Source organism: Pipistrellus kuhlii, unplaced genomic scaffold (genome assembly GCF_014108245.1).
Source record: "Pipistrellus kuhlii isolate mPipKuh1 unplaced genomic scaffold, mPipKuh1.p scaffold_m20_p_1, whole genome shotgun sequence".
In the NCBI taxonomy this organism is placed as follows: Eukaryota; Metazoa; Chordata; class Mammalia; order Chiroptera; family Vespertilionidae; genus Pipistrellus; species Pipistrellus kuhlii.
Window position 1 is genome coordinate 62,679,511 of NW_023425404.1, and position 21,947 is coordinate 62,701,457.

The 21,947-nt window shown below is 38.9% G+C and overlaps 1 protein-coding gene across 2 annotated transcripts; it reads right to left on the bottom strand.

Moving 5' to 3' along the window:
• Positions 1–686: 686 nt before the first annotated feature.
• DAD1 (defender against cell death 1) lies at positions 687–21,940 on the bottom strand. 2 transcript variants are annotated; one of them, XR_004989717.2, is made up of 4 exons: positions 21,641–21,940; positions 12,091–12,265; positions 4,481–4,591; positions 687–928 (listed from the first exon to the last, which is right to left on the bottom strand). XR_004989717.2 is itself a non-coding variant. In XM_036448578.2 (3 exons), the coding sequence occupies exons 1-2, from the start codon at positions 21,849–21,851 to the stop codon at positions 12,135–12,137; spliced, it is 342 nt and encodes a 113-aa protein (XP_036304471.1). In that variant the 5' UTR covers positions 21,852–21,938; the 3' UTR covers positions 687–928; positions 12,091–12,134. The 2 variants fall into 2 exon arrangements, 1 of the variants encoding a protein (XP_036304471.1); XM_036448578.2 differs by lacking the exon at positions 4,481–4,591 and having other exon boundaries at positions 21,641–21,938.
• Between the last annotated feature and the right edge of the window lie 7 nt (positions 21,941–21,947).

The following is a 21,947-nucleotide window of genomic DNA, read 5'->3' on the forward strand; positions in this document are numbered from 1 at the left end:
CAATAGTGAGCTAAAGTTAAATCTAGTGGAATTCTCAACACAACTTATTTCCTCTACATAGCACCCAAGATGGAAACAGGCTGCTAGCATGATACATATAAACACGCCTAGGCTTCAGCCAGCAGACCTAGTATTCTCTCAAGTTGTGTCCTCATCTCTGATCTTACACAAGTTACAAATCTAAGCTTCCATTTCTCCATCTAATGAGGATTACAACCCCTGAGATAATCATAAGAATAAAATGTGAGAATATTTGTGGTGGTTTGGAAGGTATAAATGAACATATAAACAAAACTCCCCTTTTCACTCTGTTCATACTGCCTAAGAGGTACATATTTCACTTTTCCCTACTAAAGCATATTGAAATCGTTGTAAATGTGGAAGCAAACAGTTTAATGTCTAACAAAGCATTTAATGACACAGAGTTCCAGGAATGCATGTGTCATAAGAAGGGAACTAAACAACTGAAAAATTAGTAAAGGGTTACCAGCTCCAGGAAAAAAGCCAAAGGACTGTCTTTTCACAAGGTTGTCAGCACTGCTTCTTGTCATTAACTTAAAATACACTTAATGAAAACATGGAGGAAGATTCACAGTTGCAAGTTATCAATTTTGCACAGAAGATTGTAGGAAAGAAAGGATTCTGATACCAATAAATAATAAAAACAAAAGAACAGAGCCAAGGCATAGAGAGGAGTGGCATGGAGTTTAATTTGGAAGCAAAAAGGTTACACAACGCAAAGGAGAAGAGGTCATGTAAATAAATGCTCAGTACAAAGTTGTTTTGACACAGAAACGAGGGAACTTCTCTGGCTCTCCACCAGCACACCGAATCTGAGCCAGTAGTCAGCATAAACCTGAAGAACATCCAAGTGTCCAACAAGCTGCCATCTCAAGAGCTCTTCTCCAGGGGATATAAAAAAGTGAACCTAAAAGAAAGAAGTGGAAAGGTAAGAGGACACACCCAAGGTTTTTTAAAATGTCTTATGAAACTACAGACCGGGCCCCAAATCCTGGGCAATATTTAAGCCAGGATAGAACCAAATATTTTTCACCAAACATTTTATAAAAGAATCCTTAAAAGGTAATGTTCAAATCTGAATTTCCAGCACCCCAAGCATAGCTGACTAGGAACTGGCAGACATGGGTTCTAACTCCAGCTCTGTGATTAATCAGCTGCACACCTTTACGTTAAGTCCCTCTAACCTCTCAGGTCCAACTCCTAAGAGGTAAGGACATAGCAATTTAGCCTAAAGAGCTTCTCTGGATCTAGAAAGCTTATAAAGCACTAAATTCCAGTTGGGGGGGAGAATGAAGGAAGAAAGTACTCAAGAGAGAAGCTGAGCCGAAACCGGTTTGGCTCAGTAGATAGACCATAGGCCTGCAGACTGAAAGGTCCCAGGTTCAATTCTGGTCAAGGGCATGTACCTTGGTTGTGGGCACATCCCCAGTAGGGGGTGTGCAAAAGGCAGCTGATCGATGATTCTCTCTTATCGATGTTTCTAACTCTCTATCCCTCTCTCTTCCTCTCTGTAAAAATTCAATAAGATATATATTTAAAAAAAAAAAAAAAGTTGAGAAAAATTCTCAATCTCAGATTTAACAAAGGAAATCCAGAAGAAATATTTTTTTCATTTGCAGATGAGTTTATTTAGAGAAGGAATGTGGAGAGTAACTCGGAAAAGCGTCCACATTGCTGCTAGAATCAAATGAAACTGAGATCTGGAAGCTGTGAGGTGGAGGCCAGCCTGGCAAAAACGGTTTCCTTCTAGTGCCTCCAGGGTAGTCAGAAAGTAACAGCTCTGGCCTGTCTGGTGTGGCTCAGTGGTTGAGTGTTGACCTATGAACTGGTGGTCACGGTTTGATTCTTGGTCGGGGCACAGGCCTGGGTTGCAGGCTCAATCCCCAGGAGGCATGCAGGAGGTAGCCAATCAATGATTCTCTCAAATCATTGATGTTTCTATCTTTCCCTCCCCCTTCCTCTCTGAAATCAATTTAAAAAATGTTTTAAGAAAGTAACCCCTTTGCTCTACGGACTTCAAAATCTCTAGCCATAAGCAGCCAACTTTCTTGCAGTGAGCCATAAAAATACTGTAATATCTTTTTTTAATGTAGTTTTATTGATTTCAGAGAGGAAGGGAGAGGGAGGGAGAGATAGAAACATCAATGATGAGAATCACTGATCAGCTGCCTTCTACATGCCCAACACTGGCAGTCAAGCCTGCAACCAGGTGAATGTAACCTGACCGGAAATCGAACCGTGATTCACAGGTTAACACTCAATCACCTAGCCACACCACTGGACAAAATATTGTAATCTTATATGTGTGTCATGACTTTGAAAAAGATTGGGAAACACTGCAGAAGTGCTGGGCTACTCCCCAGTAGGTAAAAAGGCACCACCTTATTTTGTGTGTTGGTTCTGATCTGAAGATTCCAGCATCATAGCTTTAAAAAAAAAAAAAAAAAAAAAAAAAAAAAAAAAAAAAAAGATCTTAGACTTTTAGCCAGAGTGCTTTTATTTCACTAACAATGGCATTTAGAGAAATGCTACATAAGTGCAGAACATTCCTACATCACTGGAATTGTGAAATGTGTAAAGAAAGAACAAAAACAATAAAAAGTATCCACAATGCCAAACAAGAACAGAGAGACCTATTAAAACTCACCTTTCACTCCATGAAGTTTCTTAAAAGCAACAAACTATGAATATATCAGTTTGAATGGCTGACATGAGAGAGAACTAGATAGAACATAAGGTTACTTCAGTGAAGAACTTTGACACTTTTACAATTATAAAAGAAATCCTAGTTTAGTATAGAAGTTGTTTTGAGATGCTCTGATATTAAAATATTTAAATCTGAAACACTGGAGCTGGTCTATCCAAAAGGCAAAAATGACTCATAACAATAAGTCTCTTTGATAATAGTTTTCAGAAAATTCTATTTACAAAGATATGCTCTCTTCTTTTAAGACAAAAATGTATTTACCAGACAGTATTCTAAAAGCAGAAATTCTAGGCTTCTTTGAAATGTTAGCTCAGTAAAATTGGACTACTCAACAGCTCAGAATAATGGTTTCCACTTCTAACCCAGAAACAAAAGTTTCAAGAAACCAATAAAATTTCCTCCTCTGATATCAAGAATGCAAAATGAAAGACAGCTACTGAGAAAAGTGAGCATGACTTCTTCAGTCTATTTCACTCATGCAGAAAAGACAGCACCACTTGATCAGTCTATTATAATCATCTTAAAAGAAAGCAAGGCACAACACAAAGAACTGTTAAAAATAATGACTCTCTGTATAGATACAAAAGATAATGCCAGACAGGGTCATTTCTATTTGGAATCTGTATTCCTCTCCAACACCGTTATTCAGACACTAGCTCTGAGCAGATATGCTCAAATACTGATTTTTCCTTCAAATCCAATCTCATCCTGGATCCTGGTCACCCAATTAAAACTGAAAATAGATAAAATGTGAATCAAAGACCATTCTGCAGAAATTCTAGGTTCAAAGCTCAATTTCAATCACTACAATTTCAAAAGGCACAGACTGTATATTTCTAAAACTGCAAGGAGCATTAGAGATCAGCTAATCTAATCCTCTCATTTTATAGATAAGGAAACTGCAACCTGGGAGCTGGACAAATCTGTCCAGAGTGACTGTCCACATCATGGCCACTCACCAGAGGTGACTATTTAAACTTAGTTAAAATTACATAGAATTCAAAATTCGATTCCTCAGCTACCTGGCTTCATTTCAAACATTCAATAACCTCTGTGGCTGGTGGCCATCACACCAGGTGGTGCAGACTCAGAACATTTCCACTGCAGAGGGTCCAGGGTCACCCTCTTGGGATAAAGTCAGTTCTCTTGCATTTCCTCTGGATCTTATTAAAGATGACCAACTTCACATAAACATTTTAGATAGCCTGACTTCATCCTTTCTTATCAACCTCTCCATTTTTTTTTTTCATTAAAAAAAAAAAAGCAAATTTAACATTTTTCACAAAAACCTTCTAACAAGATATATACACTGAGTGGCCATATTATGATCTCTGAATGCATAATAATCTAGCCATTCAGTGTATATCCTATATAATAAACAGCTAATATGCAAACTGTCCCCTTGACCAGGCGTTCGACCAGCAGACAGACTGGCCAACCGCCCATGTCCCCTCCCCCTGGCCAGGCTGGCTAGACCCCACCCATGCACAAATTCATGCACCAGGCCTCTAATGTGTGTGTGTGTGTGTGTGTGTGTATGTGTGTGTGTGTGTGTATTGAGTGGTCAGATTATTATGCATTCAGAGATCATAATAATCTGGCCACTCAGTATATATTTATCATCGAAAAGTCTTTGAACATAAAAAAGAAGGAAAATAAAATTTTTGAGTCACAATGTCTGTTAAGTTCCCAGACAATTATTACTTCCAGGGCCTAGACAAGTCAACTTAAATTTCACAACAGTTTGATTACCTCATGTGTAAAGAGGAAGACTACTATTTGTCTATCTCCATCAGAGAATGGGCTGTGAGGTGTGTGAAAGTGTTTGAGGAGTGGATATGAGTCCTGCAAGCCTGGTGATAACTGTAATACATTTTATAAATATTTTTTAATTTTATAAAAGGCCTTATATAGCCAAAACCAGTTTGGCTCAATGGATAGAGCGTCGGCTTGGGGACTGAAAGGTCCAGGGTTCGATTCTGGTCAAGGGCATGTACCTTGGTTGCGGGCACATCCCCAGTAGGGGGTGTGCAAGAGGCAGCTGATCGATGACTCTCTCTCATCGATGTTTCTAACTATCTCTCTCCCTTCCTCTCTGTACAAAATCAATAAAATAAATTTTAAAAAAATAAAAAAAAATATAAACATCATGCATTTTGATACAGACAGTCACACTTTAACTTTCCTATAATAGATTATAGAAATCTGATAATATGAATAAAAGCCAGCAATTGAAGGGAAAGAAAAAAGAAAAAAGCCCACTTGAGGATCCATACAAACAGCCAATCCTCCTCAAACACAATGGGAACTCATGAATTCTAGTAATCAAAGGCTCGAACAGCTGCAAGAAAATGATGAACATCCAGTCCAATCACCTCACTGTGCTGACAGGGAAACTGGGAGTGAGGGACCAGTTTACTTCTCAGTCCACAATGCAAGCCTTCCCCCTTCTAGTCATACGTTTATTTTTGCCTTGGCTTCTTTCTCCCACAGAACTTTCCACATGTCTTAGCATCCGCATGACTAGTGATACAACTATTTTATATAGCATTTTCTTGCCATTAAAGATGACTTAGTCATCATACACTCATTCATACATACATTGTTACTGTTAGCCTGTGCTAACCAGAGGTCCCAACCCTCAGTGGGAGACAGGGTAGTGAATCCATAGCAGTGTGATAAGTACAGCACTAGAGGCATGAACAGTGGACCCCAAGAGCCCCAGAAGAGGCTCCTATGCAACCTCAGACCAAAGATGACTTGGAGTAGGAATCATCAAGCTACAAAAATGGAGCAAATAAGCCAGGGAATTGGGACAACAATGAACTTCACAAATCTGCTCCATTTTCCTCCTCTCTCTATTTCCCTTTCTCTCTCCCTCTCCCTCTCTCCCTCTCTCTCTCTCTCTCTCTCTCTCTCTCTCTCTCTCTCTCTCTCTCTCTCTCTCTCTCACTCACTTTAAATGGACCAAATACAAGAGAGCTCAATCCCCAATCAGAGAGTCAGCAATTAGTGTTTTATACTAAATACAACTAGCAGATTCAAGGTTTTAAGAATAATAAAGAATTAATCTCGCCCTCTGAAGAAAAAGGGGGCTGAAGAATATTATGCTGTGTTTAGCTCAAAATGTGTTCTATAAATTTAGTTCCTTTTTGGTGGCTGAGCCTAATTCACTACTAAGTGAATTATCAAAGAATAAATGAAATTTAAAACACAGCCCCTCCCTGCCCTAGCCGGTTTGGCTTAGTGGATAGAGCGGCAGCCTGTGGATTGAAGAGTCCTGGGTTTGATACCAGTCAAGGGCACATACTTTTGTGGGCTCGATCCCAAGAAGGGGACATGTAGGAAGCAGCTGATCAAGGACTCACATCATTGATGTTTCTATCTCTCTCTTACTCTATGAAATCATTAAAAGTAATTAAAAAAAAAAAAAGACCCTCCCAACAAAAATTAAAGATTATTGCCAGTGAGAGATCTTGTTGAGAGCAAAAACGGGTCTAGAACAAACCAAAAAGGGAGCTCTTGAAATGACAAGAAAAGGAAATAAACCCTGCACAGGATCCTTCCATGGCCTTCATGCCTAACTCCACACTGCCCACTTCTGGCCAGAATGTAAAGCAACCCCCACCCAGCATCTAGGCCCATTTGGACCTCTGCTGCCCTCCTGTGACTGCAAAATATAGGTTTTATCACAAAGATACCAGGAGCTTCTTCCCCCAAACTTAACTTCTCTTATGCTTTGCAGAACAATCTCTTAGCAGATGAAATGTATTATCCACTAGGTGGCAGTAGAACCTAAAGAATAATATTACATTTCTATCCTTAAATCATATTCTAGATTAATATTCTTCACTGATGAATTTGAAAAGCCAGCAGTAACTGCATATTTGTAAACAGTACTGCTTGTCAAAATTATGTTCTGCCCATTCCTTATAGCCCCCTTGCTCCATCCAGGATTAAACACTATAAATTTTGAGAGACCTGTGATAGAATGGCCTCCATTATAAAAAAGCAACACTAACAAGGTTTCAACACAAGCATTAGCCAGTCTCCACCAGGCTGAGCACACTTCCAAGCTCAGGTATTACACTCTGTGCCCATTTCACTTTACCCTCTGACACAGGGCCCAAGCCCAGGAACTTTCCTCCCAAACTATGACCTAATAGTAGCTATGTCCCTCTTTTCTTCATTTTCCTTCGAGACACTGAGATACTCTGCCATAGTTTTTTTTGTTTTTGTTTTTTAAGAATTGCACAAAGAGATATGAACAAACAAAACAAAATAATTATAGAAAGTGTATAAATTTTTAAATATTCAAATCTACTGAGCTGCCGAAACCGGTTTGGCTCAATGGATAGAGCGTCGGCCTGCGGACTGGAAGGTCCCAAGTTCGATTCCGGTCAAGGGCATGTACCTTGGTTGCGGGAACATCCCCAGTAGGGGGTGTGCAAGAGGCAGCTGATAGATGATTCTCTCTCATCAATGTTTCTAACTCTCTATCCCTCTCTCTTCCTCTCTGTAAAAAATCAGTAAAAATATATATATATTAAAAAAAAAATTTTTAAATCTACTGAGCTTCTGTATTATGCATTCATTCAAAAAAGATTTATCGCCATTAAATACCTGAACATCACTGATCATATTTTATACGTGTATGAATTCACCCAACTCAGAAGCTTACTAGGAGCATTTTTCACTTTGCATTTACATTTATATGATAATCTAAAAAATATTTCATCTATTCTTGACCATTGGAATAGCCATCTTTAGGCACTGCTGCCAACTGAGTAGCTTTTACCACAGCATTCTCAAAATACCATCTTTGGACATGCTTTCAAGAGATAACAAAGTCTAAAGTTTGGTCCTCGCCGATTTGGCTCAGTGGACAGAGCTTCGGCCTGAGAACTGAAGGGTCCCCAGTTCCATCCTAGTCAAGAGCACATGCTCCATTTTGGGCTCCCACCCCTGCGTGGGTGTGCAAGAGGTAGTCAATTAATAATTCTCTTTCATCACTGATGTTTCTCTCTCTCCCTCTTCCTTCCTCTCTGAAATCAATAAAAATAAAAAAAAAAAAAAAAAAAAAGACTAAAGTTTGGAAAAGGTTGTGTTTGATAGGTCTAGGGATATGAGTTCTGGCTGAAAAAACTGCCATGAACTTCTAGTCTTACAGCTGAGGGAAGGAAATGGTTGGTACTAGAGAGGAATTCAAAGGGAACTTAGCTGAATCCACAATGTTTATAATCTGTTTAAAATCCACTAAATCTAGGTGATAGTTGCCTGAGTGGCTGTTTTATTCTCAGTACTTTTTGGTATTTTTAAACTGTCATAATAAAAACAAAGAAAGAAAAGCTTGAGGGGAAGGATAGTGAGAAAATACCTGTGATAACTTTTTAAACACATTTCTTTAACATTTCAATTGTCAAATACCTTATAGTAAACAAACTTAAGCAAAATGGAATATAAAACTTTTTTGAAGTCAGACTGGATTATCAGACTTAATAGTTACAAGATTTCCAGCAAGCCTTTCCAAACCTGCTTTTCATCTATAAATGGAATGAGCAAGCCTATCTTTATGAGGTAATTTTGAAAATAAGACAGAATGAGAAGCACTTAACGATTGGCCTTCAGTGAGCTCTCACTAGCTGTTAATGTTAACTTCCTTACTTCTCTTGGAATAAATTTTTTTTAACTCAATACCATATCCATTTATTTGCCTTTTTCAGCATGGCTGCTTGTTTTATTTTTTTATTTTTTTTAAGAGAAATGTTAATGGTACTTACCAGATATTTTTTTAAATATATTTTATTGATTTTTTACAGAGAGGAAGAGAGAGAGATAGAGAGTTTGAAATATCGATGAGAGAGAATCATCGATCAGCTGCCTCTTGCACACCCCCAACTGGGGATGTGCCCGCAACCAAGGTACATGCCCTTGACCGGAACCAAACCCGGGACCTTTCGGTCCTCAGGCTGACGCTCTATCCACTGAGCCAAACTGGTTTTGGCTGGCTGCTTGTTTTAAATGTTACTCCCAAGCCCTGGCTGGTTTGGCTCAGTGGTAAGTGCTGACCCAGGGACCGAATGGTCACAGGTTCAATTCCCAGTCAAGGACACATACCTCAGTTGCAGGTAAGATCCCTGGACCCCTGTCAGGGAGCAAGTACTAGTAGAAGGCAACCAATGTGTCTCTCACATCTATGTTTCTATCTCTCTTTCTCTCTTTCTCTCTTTCTATCTATCTCTCTTGTCTCTCTCTTCTCCTTCTCCCTTCTTACCATGCTCTCTCTAAAGATCAATAGAAAAAATATCCTTGGGTGAGGATAAATAAATAAATAAATGGCACCTCCAAATTCATGCAAAAGCAGTACACTACAGATGTTTACTCTTTTTATACCCAACTCTCAATGTACATGGCAAGTATCAAGAATGTTCAATCTGTTTCGTTCTACCTTATGAGTTGGTATAAATATTGAGAACTCACTTGGAAAACTATTTTCTAAGTGTTGTCACATTGCACATAGAACTGTGTTAGCAGCACATAAAAAGGGCAAGCGATGTATGTTCCAAATTAACAGTACAGTAAAATATATGTCAAATAAAGGATCTCTATGAAAAATCCCTGGGCAGTTCCCCAAGAAGAACATATTCTATGAAATGATTTAACGCTGCAATCTGGGATTGGAAGATTTTGCTGCACCTCGGGACCATAATTCCCAACTGAACAGGTGGTCTAGGCTGTTATAATAGTCTGCAGTATGCAGTTTCTGCTGAGCCTGCTTTTTTTCATCTGTTTTTGTCATAATTTTGATATACTAAGCTCTCTGCAACAGGGTCCTCCTCCGATGATGACAGCCCTAGGAAATTATTCTCCATGATTTGGTATCTCCCTAAGCCCAGAGAACATCCTTGAAATGTTTGTGCATGACTCATTTAGAAAAAATAACTTTAGAAATTTAGAGTAAGGCAATCAAAAGACTTACCACCTTTCCAGCAAAGTTTCTATCAGGAAGCCCAAGAGTTACTCATATCTGCAGGCATTAGGTCCATGTTGGTGGGTCAGCTTTCTAGCTGTACTCAGAGTTATCATTGGTCAGACATCTTGTCTGCTGCACAATGGCTCCCTTCTCTAGACTCACGCAGCCCATTGTCCACATCTTTAGTGTGGCTTGAACTATGCTGTATTTATCTGCTGTGTTTTCATGCCTTCTCCCCTCCTATAAGGTAGCAGCCATATGTTACTTTTTTGTGTGCTTCCAGTAACAAGCCATTGACTAGCATATAGAAAAGGGGGAAGGAGGCAGGACAGCTGAAGGCCTGATCAATTCTCCAAAGAGTCAAATTGTATTAGAGTAGCAGAAAGAAGTGGTTCCAAACTTTTTCACTGAAATAAACAACCTCTGTCAACTTATCAAAAATGAAACCTTAGCCCTGGGCAGTGTTGCTCAGCTGGGTGGGTGTCGTCCCATGCACTGAAGTTTCCAATTCCAGGTCAGGGCACATGCTCCATAGGGTGTATAGGAGGTAGCCAACTGATGTTTCACTACCACATTGATATTTCTCTCTATCTCCCTCTCCCTTCTTCTCTCTCTAAAAAATCAATAAAGAATCTTTGAAAAGTAAATGAAACCTTACTTAACTAACAGAACTGTTTTTCATCAATAATGAAAAGGATCTATGTAATGTAAGTAACTAATTAATTCATACCAGAAATTGAATAGTCATTGTCCCATTACTGCATTCACTTAGTACATGGTTGCTCTAACTCTCGTGTTAGACTTCTGATCAGTACAAAAATGACAATTTTCTTTTTCTTTTCTTTTTTTAATATATTTTTTATTGATTTTGTACAGAGAGGAAGGGAGAGAGATAGAGAGTTAGAAACATCGATGAGAGAGAGTCATCGATCAGTTGCCTCTTGCACACCCCCTACCAGGGATATGCCCGCAACCAAGGTACATGCCCTTGACCGGAATCAAATCCGGGTCCCTTCAGTCCCCAAGCCGATGCTCTATCCATTGAGCTAAACCGGTTTCGGCCAAAAATGACAATTTTCTAAGTAATGATAGAAAGAAGTTGGTCCCGAATAGTCTTTCCCCAGATAACATTTCCTAGGGTTTTCTTTTCTCTACCACCCAGTAAAAATACAACACTAAATTTTATAGTTAAAAGGCAAAGAAGCCCTAGCCAGTTAAGCTCAGTAGATAGAACATTGGCCTGCAGACTGAAAGGTCCTGGGTTCGATTCTGATCAAGGGCACATGTCCAGGTTGCAGGCTTGATCCTCACTTAGTAGGGCATATGCAGGAGGCAGCCAATCAATGATTCTCTCTCATCACTGATGTATCTCCTTCTCCCTTCCTTTATGAAATCAATAAAAATAAAAAAAATAGTGCATTCATTCATTAGTAGCTACATAGGATACTAGAACACAAGACCAACAGCATCAATGGTCTAAGACACTATTCGGCAATCACTTAGCTATGTGGCCAGGGAAGGTCACTGGATTATTCTGGACTTCTGTTCCCTTACATATAAAATAAGTGTTCCTATATAGTGTTTGAAAATACCCATTATCTCTTAGAGCTTTTGGATTCTGCTTAGAAGGGAAGTGTGGAAAGGTGGGCATAGCAAACATAAAGCAAAGAGGGCTTTTCAACTTGTTAATGAAAACAACTCTAGCTACAATGCTGTTTTATATATGGAGAACCTAAATAAGAGTTTGTTTAGGAAAAAAAGAGCTCTAATGCTAAAAAAGGGAAAATGTCAAATAAAACAAATAGTATATCATCCTATATTCTAAAGCAGTGGTCACCAACCTTTTGGACCTCACAGGCCACTGGTGGCAACCCTGTTCTAAAGTATTCTCCCAAACCCAATTTCTCCTTTTATTTCTTCTTTAGCACAGATTTTAACAAATGGCCACTGTCTCATTCAGCATATACTGGATGTCTGTCAGGTGTAAACATTATACTAAGTACTATGGGAACAATGGCCCAACATTTAAAATCATCTAAGATCAAAATCAGAAATAAATTACAGAGCAAATCTAAAAGCAAAGTCTATAATTTTTGTCTCTTCTAAGATCTCAGAGTTATTTTCATGGGAGTTATTGGTGCAGAAATTTATGTATTAGCTACAGGCAAGCTCCCATTTTGTTATCTTAACAATTTGCAAAACAGTGAGAAGGCAATGACCAAGAGCGGCAGGATGAAATTAATGCATACTTTGCAGACTGATAAAAAAAATTCTGCAAAACAGAATTTTTAGTCTTATAAGCAATGTGGGAACCTTTCCAGCCACGATCAAAACCAATTTCCAGTTCTAAAATCAACATGATGGGACAAAGGCTATCATTACCACTTACCTTCTTCTAGTCTCCCACTCCTCAATTAAGCAAAGAGAAATGATTCATCCAACGAAGTTCATGACAACAAGGTGCAGGATGGTGCTGGCGAAGAGAAAATCAGCAAAGGCTCGTTCTGGGGAGATGCCTTGGAAATCTGCTTTGTTCTGTGGGTTGATCTGTATTCTCAGACAAACTAGACAAGAAACAAAACACAAAACTTATTATCTAAAGGTATAAAACTAATGACTGCTAATGAACACATACATACCCAATGACTCAACAATTTCATCCTAACAGGAATGATAACCATGACAACCCCAAACTAGAAACAGTTTAAATGTCTATCAACAGTAAGATGGATAAGTTATTATATAACATATACATACAATAGAACACTATATATGAAGAAAGAAGAGGGAGGAGAATGGAAGAAAGTGGTAAAAAGATACAAATTTCCTATATAATAAAAACCTAATATGCTAAGTGTCTGGTCATCTGTTCAACCAATCAAAGCATAATATGCTCATGATATGCTAAAGCCACTTAACCGCTCCCTATGATGTGCACTGACCACCAGGGGGCAGTCAACCAGTCAGTCGACCAATTGCTATGATGTGCACTGACCTCTAGGGGGCAAACACTCCAACCAGGAGATTAGCTTGCTGCTGAGGTCCAGCTGAACAGGGACTGAGGAGTCAGACCAGACACGCCCTAGAGCCCTCCCATGGTCCCCCTCTAGCTGGCCAACCTCCCGCATCCCTCCCCGGCCCCAATCGTGCACCGGTGGGGTCTCTCGGTCTGGCCTACATCTTTTTGCAATCCGAGACCCCTCGGGGGATGCTGGAGAGCCGGTTTCGGCTAGATCCCACAGGCCAAGCTGAGAGATCCCACTGGTGTATGAATCTGAGCATCAGGCCTCTAGTCCAGTTATAAAGTAAGTACTAGGAATGTAATGTGCAGCATGATGATTATAGCTAACACTGTTACATGAAATATAGGACAGATGTTAAGTGAGTTCTAATCACAGAAGAAAATTTTTTCCTTTTTTTCCTTTTTATTGTATCTACTTGAAAAGATAAATGTTAATTGAATCTTTTATGTAATCATTTCAGTATATGTAAATAAAACCATCATGGTGTATATTTTAAATTTACACAGTGATATATGTCATAAAACTGGAGGGAGGGAGAATCATCAAAAAACGAAATTAAACTCTTCACAACATGGATAAATTCCACAAATATAAGGTTGAGCAACACAATCCAGGCACAAAAAAATACATGCTGTATGATTTCACTTATGTAAAGCTTAAATAAGGCAAAATCAACTTATGGTAAAAGCCAGGATTAGTGGTTTTTCTATTTCATTGTAGGGATGACTAATAAGATACAACGTAGAGATCTCTAGAGTACTGGTAATGTTTATAGCTTGATCTGGGTGGTGGCTCGATAGAGAAATTTAAAAACTCCTCAGGACAGACAGATGTGGTAGGGGTGGGAGTTGTTGGGTACTGAGAAAAAAGAAAACTCATGGACATGTACAACAGTGTGGTGATTGCAGAGGGAGGAAGATGGAAGAGGGCATAGTGGGGATAAATGTTGGGGAAAATAAAATTAAAATTAAATTTTAAAAACTCATCAAGTTGTATACTTAAGTGTTATGCACTTATTTGTGAAAGGAAAAAAATATAACCTCACAGAGTTAAGCTAAAAACAAAGGCTTACTCAGAAAAAAATAATATATGTATAACCAAAATATCTTTAAACTCTCTTATCTTCTGATTAAGTTTATAATTATAACCTAGATTGGAAAGTAGTTGAGGGCAATAACAACAGGGCTGAGTAGAATGACAAAAAGTTATAAAACTATAAGTTATTTTAACAAATAGTGAATATGGATAGCAGAAATTATAAACATAAAATGCTTATCTGTGAGGACCTCATAATTGTAGAAAATCTTTAATCTCAAAAAAGGCAAACGACCTAAGCTACATTAACTTGACAGAGAACTCTCCATAGCCATATTCTACACACTTGAAGATTCCAACCTGATACATTCTACACACTTGAAAATTCCAACCTGATACATTAGCCACAGTCACCATTTGACATGAAAAGGGACCTCCAGGAATACACATTCCAAAAATATCTTTATGCCTGTGATAAATGATTACACTGCTTAAGAAAACCCAAATTTGCTTCAGGCTAACGTACATCCCATTACTAACCAAGAAAAGGAATTGAACTAAAATCTAATCCAAAGGTTAGAAAACTACCAGTCTACTTCTCCATAATCTATCACCTCGGCAACAATTTTCATTATTCTAAAACATGTAAACACTACAGAAGCACCACTGACCTTTTCAAGTACCTGGACCCTTCAAAATATGAAGGACAGTGTCTAAAGCAAGGGCAACCAATTAAAATCTGTGGAGTACAGATTGGTCCATGCATTTCAGAGAACTGGCAATACATTAATATTTAAAATGTTTGTACCTTTTGACTAAGGAATTTCTTTTATAGAACAATCACATTCTAACAGAAATTAGTAACACTGAAAGAAAAAGCTAAAATGTCATAAAGCGATTTAAATAAATTATACTATACTTGTATACATGCAGTGAAATCTCATGCAATCATTTGAAAGATTTAAATCTCTATAGATTGACAGTAAAGATATCTAAGATATCACATGAAAAAGAAGTATTCCATTCCACATTTCTACTTTTAAAATGGGGAGGACAAAGAGGGGGGAGGGGGGAGGGGGGAGGGGGGAGGGAGGAGAGGGTGAAGATGTCAAGTGGGCAACTGGATTTACTAATCTGGAATTCAGGGAACAGGTCAGAATTAAAAATATAAATGTAGTAGCTGTAGTTATATAGACATTATTTAAATTTACTTATAAAACAAAATATAGAGAAGGTATCAAGAACCATCCCCTCCAAAAGAGAAGAACCTAGCACAAACAGAAAGAAGGAAAAAACAAATGAGATGAGGAACAAGGTAAGTGTAGTATAGTAAAAGTTTCGAGAAGTACTCCACACAGAAAAAAGCAGCCAACTACATTAAATGCTAAATGTTGCTGAGCATTCAGGTAAGGTGAGGTAGAATGCCATTAGATCTGGCAAGAGTAGTTTCACTTAGTGGTGGAAAAAGACCACCACCAAGAATAGGTTAAGGAATGAATGAAAAATGAACAAACAGGAACTAAACTATTTTTTTCTAAGAATTCTGTGATGATGGAGAAGAAGAAAAAAAAAAAAAAATAGAATGATACCAGGAGGGGTATCTGGAATCAAATACAAAAATTTTAATTGAACAATACTAGAGCATGTTTGTATGATGAAAGGATAAAGTAGAGAGAGAAATTAATAATATTGAATAAAAGGAAGACTGTAGAAGCTGAGTCCCTGAGTGAACAAGAGGACTGGATCCTCCACACAAGTGAAAGAATTGGCCTTTGATAGGAAAGGGACACATTATCCACAATGACAGGAAGTAAGCCAAAGAGCAGGAATACAAGTGCAGGTGGGCTCCTGTTTCCTTGGCGGGAAGATGAAAGGATTCCTGTCTACTTTTTTAGTGAAAAAAAGCAAGATCATAAACTGAGAATACAGAAAAAGAGGAAATATAGAAAGAGTGGAGAAAAAAGTTATAAAGCAGTTTAGAAAAGCAAACATACCAGGGAAGTGTTATAAGACCAGAGAGCAGGGCTGAGTGCCCATTTGTGTTCCTGTACTCACCAATACTTCATCACAGCATTATATCCATACTTACTTGTCTGCACCTTCCACTAGATTATAAACTGGAGAATAGACCAGTTGTGTTTTGCAGTTGAGTCCTCAGTTCCTTTGCAGAGAACCTGGCACATAAATTGCTCAGTATTCCTTAAATTATTATGGGCATGCTCACAATATAACTTATACAATGTTAAGCACTGAGCATGCAGAGATGACAGTTCCTACCTTCAAGGGCCTTACCTTCCAGGGAGAAGACAAGACATGTAAACAAATACAGTACAGTATCAGTGCCATATCTCAATATCTCTCTCTCTCTCTCTTACACACACACACACACACACACACACACACACACACACACAAACACACAGTGAAATAGGAATATAGGAGAAAAGACCTATGCTGTGAGAGTCAGAGAAAGGCTCCAAAGGGAAGCAGGTCTTGAGCTGAGATGTTTAAGAAGTAAAGGAATTTTCTAGACAAAGAAAAAATAGTTTGAGATGTTCAGGGAATAACAACTAACTCGATAATGCAGGAGGATAAAGTATAGGGAGTAAAAGCAAGAGATAAAAGTGGATATATGAACAGGACCAATTCATGAAAGAGCCTATATACCATGGGAGCCTATATACCATGGGAAAAAATTGTAATTTTTCCTTGGGAACCAGAGACACATTTTAGGTAGGAAGCAGCACAATCAGACCTGCAAGTCAAAACAAGCTTGCAAACATAATGGAGGATGGACTGGAGGGAGAGGTACTGGAGGATGGGAGATTATTAGTAAGGAAGCTTAGAGCAGTATAAATAAGAGCCTGAGTCAACTGAGGATAAAGAGGTAGCAATGCATACCGGTATGTGCATAACCCATGGACACAGACAATAGGGTGGTGAAGGTCTGGGGCAGGGGGCAGGGCGGGCTGGAGAGGGTCAACAGGAGAAAAAAGTGGACATACGTAATACTTTCAACAATAAAAATTTTTTAAATAAAAGAAGCCCTCGCCAGTTTGGCTCAGTGGAGAGCATCGGCCTGAGCACTGAAGGGTCCCAGATTTGCTCCCATTCCAGTCAAGGCATGGATCTTGGTTGCAGATTTCCCCGGCCTCTGTTGGGTGCATGCAGGAGGCAGCCAATCACTGTGTCTCTCTCATATTGATGTTTCTTTCAGTCTCTCCCTCTCTTTAAAAATCAATGGAAAAATATCCTCAGGTAGGATTAACCCCCTCTACCCCCCCCAAAAAAGGAAGAGAGAAGCATCGATCAGACCATCAAACCTCAGAGGAAAGGTAGGGGAGGGGAGGGGAAGGGGAGATCAACCAAAGGATTTGAATGCATACATATAAGCCTAACCAATGGACACAGACACCAGAGGGGTGAGGCATGAGTATGTGTGTGGGGGAAGGGCCAATGGGGGGATAAGGACACATATTTAATACCTTAATCAATAAAGAAAAAGGAGGAAGGGAGGGAGGGAAGCAATGGATATGAGAGATTTAGAGGACTCTCAGGCACAAGGCTGGCAAACTTCCAATCTCTTGGATAGCAGTTATGAGAGATAATATAAAGGTCCATAAAGCTGATGGATAATTCCCTCCAAAATGCTGATCCCCGGCCCACACAGGCCAACCATTCTCAGAAAACATTCTGGATTAGGCTTCCTTGTCTTTCAAATCAAACTGCTTTTGTATCTGTAAACTAGGGGAAACAAAACTATTTTTTTAATCCAAATTTAGTTTAATATAGATTAGAGAACATAATAGACCAGAGTTGTGAAATGACTTTTAAAATTATTTCAAGCCCAACTGGCTCAGTGGTTGAGTGTGAACCTATGAACCAGGAGGTCACAATTTGATTCCTGGTCAGAGCACATGACCAGGTTGCAGGCTCAAAACACAGAAGGCAGCCGATCAATGATTTTCTCTCATCATTGAGTTTCTATCTCTCCCTCTCCCTTTCCCTCCTCTATGAAATAAATATATTTTTAATTATTTCAAGATCAAAGACTAATTTTAAGACTTTGTTTTCTACTTATCCCTCCTACATAGCACTTTAAATTAGCAGAAAGAGGGATTTGAGGTAAAAAAGGAAACTAGAAGGGCTATCTAACACTGGAATGTTAGTCTGGGAAAGGAACAGATATCCTCCTCTAGAGATATCTAACCACAATATAAAAAGTTAACTGCTGAGGATGATTGAAATCTCTAGTAAATAAAAAAATATTCTACCTCTGAGGTCCTTGTAAAGCCTACTTTACTGTACACTGTTGATCCCTCCACACACACACACACACACACACACACACACACACAAAAACCCAGAAATTTCTCAATGGCAATTTTCTTGAAAATTTCTTGCTCTTTCTTAAAACAATGAGTAAGTCTCCAAGGCATGAAGGACTAGGAGAATCAGACAATTTTCATCAGGCCCAAATAACACTAGTCTTTTTAAAAGTGTGGTAGAGTAGCATTCTATATTGGTCTAAAATGTACTGAATAATTTCCAAAGATCACATGCAAAATAAATGCAGACAGAAGGAATGGAAGAGAACAGAATGCTTAATAGAAATCAGGGAACCAGACTAAAGAACTTTTCCCTCCAATTCATCCTACATGCTAACACAAATTTTAAGTCTCTCCCTTACTCAAATTTAAACAAAATCCTCAGATGCTTTCCTGTTAACTACAAGATAAAATTCAAATTCCTTGGCCTGCGTACTCAAAGCTCCAGCATGCAGTACTACCAATCAACATAATCACCCACAATTCCCTTTCTCAGCCAACTGACCTTCTCCCTTCTCTTCCAACAGGAAACACAACCACAGGGAAGTGAGAAACATCATAAATATGTTCATGGTTTCCCTTCCCAACAATCAAAACAAAGGATAAACTTTAAATACATATTTCCCCTTAAAACTAGTCTCCAGCCCTAACCAGTTTGGCTTCCCATCAGGGGCACATACCCAGTGGGGAGTGTGCAAGAGGCAGCTGGTCGATGTTTCTCTCTCATTGCTGTTTCTAGCTCTCTATCCCTCTCCCTTCCTCCCTGTGAAAAATCAATAAAATATTTTTTTAAATCAATAAAATAGATATTTTTTAAAAACTAGTCTCCAGTTGAAGACTTGGGCTATTAAATGGGAGAGCAGGTAAGATTTAGTAAAGTTGACACTATCAAAAGAAATATAAATGATATCCTTCTATGGTAACTGAATTGCCATCCTTTCTTTTCCTAGAACTGTCATTTCTCTGACCCAATTACCTGTTACTACCCTGTTTCCCCGAAAATAAGACAGTGTCTTATATTAATTTTTGCTCCCAAAGATGTGCTAGGTCTTATTTTCAGAAGATGTCTTATTTTTCCATGAAGAATACGGTACACATTTATTGTTAAATGAAAATAAAGGAAATTTATTTCCTGTATACTGTATGATAGTATAGTAGTTGTCAACACAAACCAGACAAACTGTGAATCCTACAGTATCAAGAATTTACTCATTTATTCAATGATAACCATGTCATCATCTTCTGGAACATCATCATAACAATCCAATTCCTGAATTTCCTGGTGAATTTCTTGTGACACCATTTCTTTCAGAATCAGTGGACCAAATCTCTCATGTTTAGCCTAGGGGGGGCCTTATTTTCAGGGGATGCCTTATATTTCACTCAGAAGGAAACCTGTAAGTAGGTCTTACTTTCGAAGGATGTCTTATTTTCGTGTTTCCCCGAAAATAAGACATCCTCCAAAAATAAGACCTAACGCATGGAAAATAAGATCTAGCGCATCTTTGGGAGCAAAAATTAATATAGACACTGCGTTATTTTAGGGGAAACAGGGTAGTATCTAACAGCTTTGAAATCCGCAATCCCTCCTTTCCCTCCCCACCCCCTGCAAACTGACTCCAATATTAAAGTGCCCTTGCACTAGGCATTCTATTCAATGGCAAGCCATTAACTTCTCATTGAGGAAAAGGAAAGGGAATCTGCCAATTCTCCTTTAACCACAACAACTCCAAAAACAGGACTTGGCATAAAGAAAAATTATCTGCTCAAAAAAATCTTCTGGTTTTAGCATACAACTCTAGTAGTCCATGTAGCCCTGAGGAGTCATTTTAACCCTAGAAACTTACGAAGCCAGGGTCATTTCAGAATAGAAATGTCTTTATTTAAATCAACTTTTAGGCCCTACCCTATTCCTACGCTTTTCAGACCGGAAAGACAAAATTACCAAACAAAATTCTCCAGAGCTTCTCAAGATTCCTTCTCCCATTTGGCTAATAAAAATTCTTAGTTATGAACAGAATTTGGAGTAAGGGGAGAAAGAGTCTATAGCAAAGAGGGTAGGATATCTGATTATGGCACCCTGTCAACTCCTGAAGGCCAAAATGCTGCCACAGAGAACCAGGTCTTGGTCATCTAAGGCAAAATATAAAGGTAATGAAATATTCAACTTATCAATAGGCTAACTGCAACACCAGACCAGGCGAGTGCAAAAGTCATTAAGCCCTTGGACTTAATTTTAAGTTCTAAGAAAGAGAGAAGGTAGAGTTTATCTAAATAAGGTAATGTGAATGTGTAAAAGCATTCTACAGATCTATACATAAAGCTGTAATGAAGTCTCCACTGTAAACGAAGTCTCCAGACCATTTTAACGCTATGTTTTGTCTGTGCTCTAAATAGACTGTAAACGATTTGAGGAACATATATTTGATGTATCCTCAAAGCTTTTACCATAATACCAATGTGATTAGATTCAAAATATGATGGCCTGATAAGGATCACTGGAAAAAACAAACAAACATGAATTCTAGCATGTTTTTAAAGTCATGTAGCAGAAAGTACCAGTGACTGACAAGGTTCATGTGGTAGCCACCTATGAACTGGACTAGCTAACACTCCCTGACCCCATTCTGGACTCAGTATTCATTGAATCCCTGTTCAAGAAAAAAGGTCAGATTTTTGGCAAAAATTTTAGGAAAGTTAGCTCTCATTAAATTTGGCAGTCCTCAAGATATCAAACACTAGTAGGAATCAGAAAGAATAATGCTAAAATAGAACTATGTGCCCTGGCCAGTGTGGCTCAGGTGGTTGGGCATCATCCCATGCACCAAAAGGTTGCCAGGTGGATTCCTGGATTGTGGGCTCAATTCCTGGCAAGGGGCATGCAAGAGGCAGCAGATCCAGGTTTCCCTTTTACATTGTTTCTCTTCTTCCTCTCCCTTCCTCTCCGAAATTAATAAAAATATATATATTTTTTAAGTCAAGGATGACTCCTTGTTTTAAAAAAAACAAATAAAAAATAGAACTATGTGAATAAAAACTGAGTTCAGGGTAGTAAAATAACATCTTCATCCACAAGAAATAAGCAGGAGCAGCTTAAAGCCAAAGTCAAGTAAAGAATGATTCAACAAGCAAAGCTCCCATACTTTATATTTCTTACACTGTTCATTGAAACATTTCACCAGAAATTGGTAATGATTACGTCAAGGTGAGAGCTGCTTCAGAGGTGCGTTTTCCATTTTAAAAGTCCACCAACTTCAAAAGGGTGTTAAAGCTAAGTGAAAATTGGAATCAAGTTTTCCCTGGACCCAAACGAAGTGATGTGGATCACCAGGGAGCAGCAGCATGAAAGGCGATTTTCTACAGATTTATTTCCAGCTACTAAGCGGTTTGGGGCTATTTGGTACGTGACAACCTTTCTGGGCCTCAATTTCCCCATCATTCACAGAAAGAGGGCAATGCAGGCTCCTCTCACAACTTCACGAGGCGGTGGTCTGTGGGAATTAAAAGCAACGCACCAAAATAACATTACTGCGATTACTTATAGAATTATTACCCGCTAGGATGAAGCTCCCCACACAAGAGATGAAGCCCGAGAGGAAAGAGTTGAAGGGAAAGGTCCCCACGAGGAGACAATAACCGAACTGCAGCGCCCCGGTCAGCAGTATATACAGGAGATACGCGTCCAGCAGCTTCAGACGCTGAGGCGTGGTGCTCAAGTATTCTTCTAAGAACCGCGAGATGACCGACACTACCGAGGCCGACATGACTACGAGATCGATAACGTCGGTCCGCTCTCGCCAAACTCCGAGAGGAAACGACCACCACACCGGATATAGCGTTCGCGCGTGCGCAACGCCGTA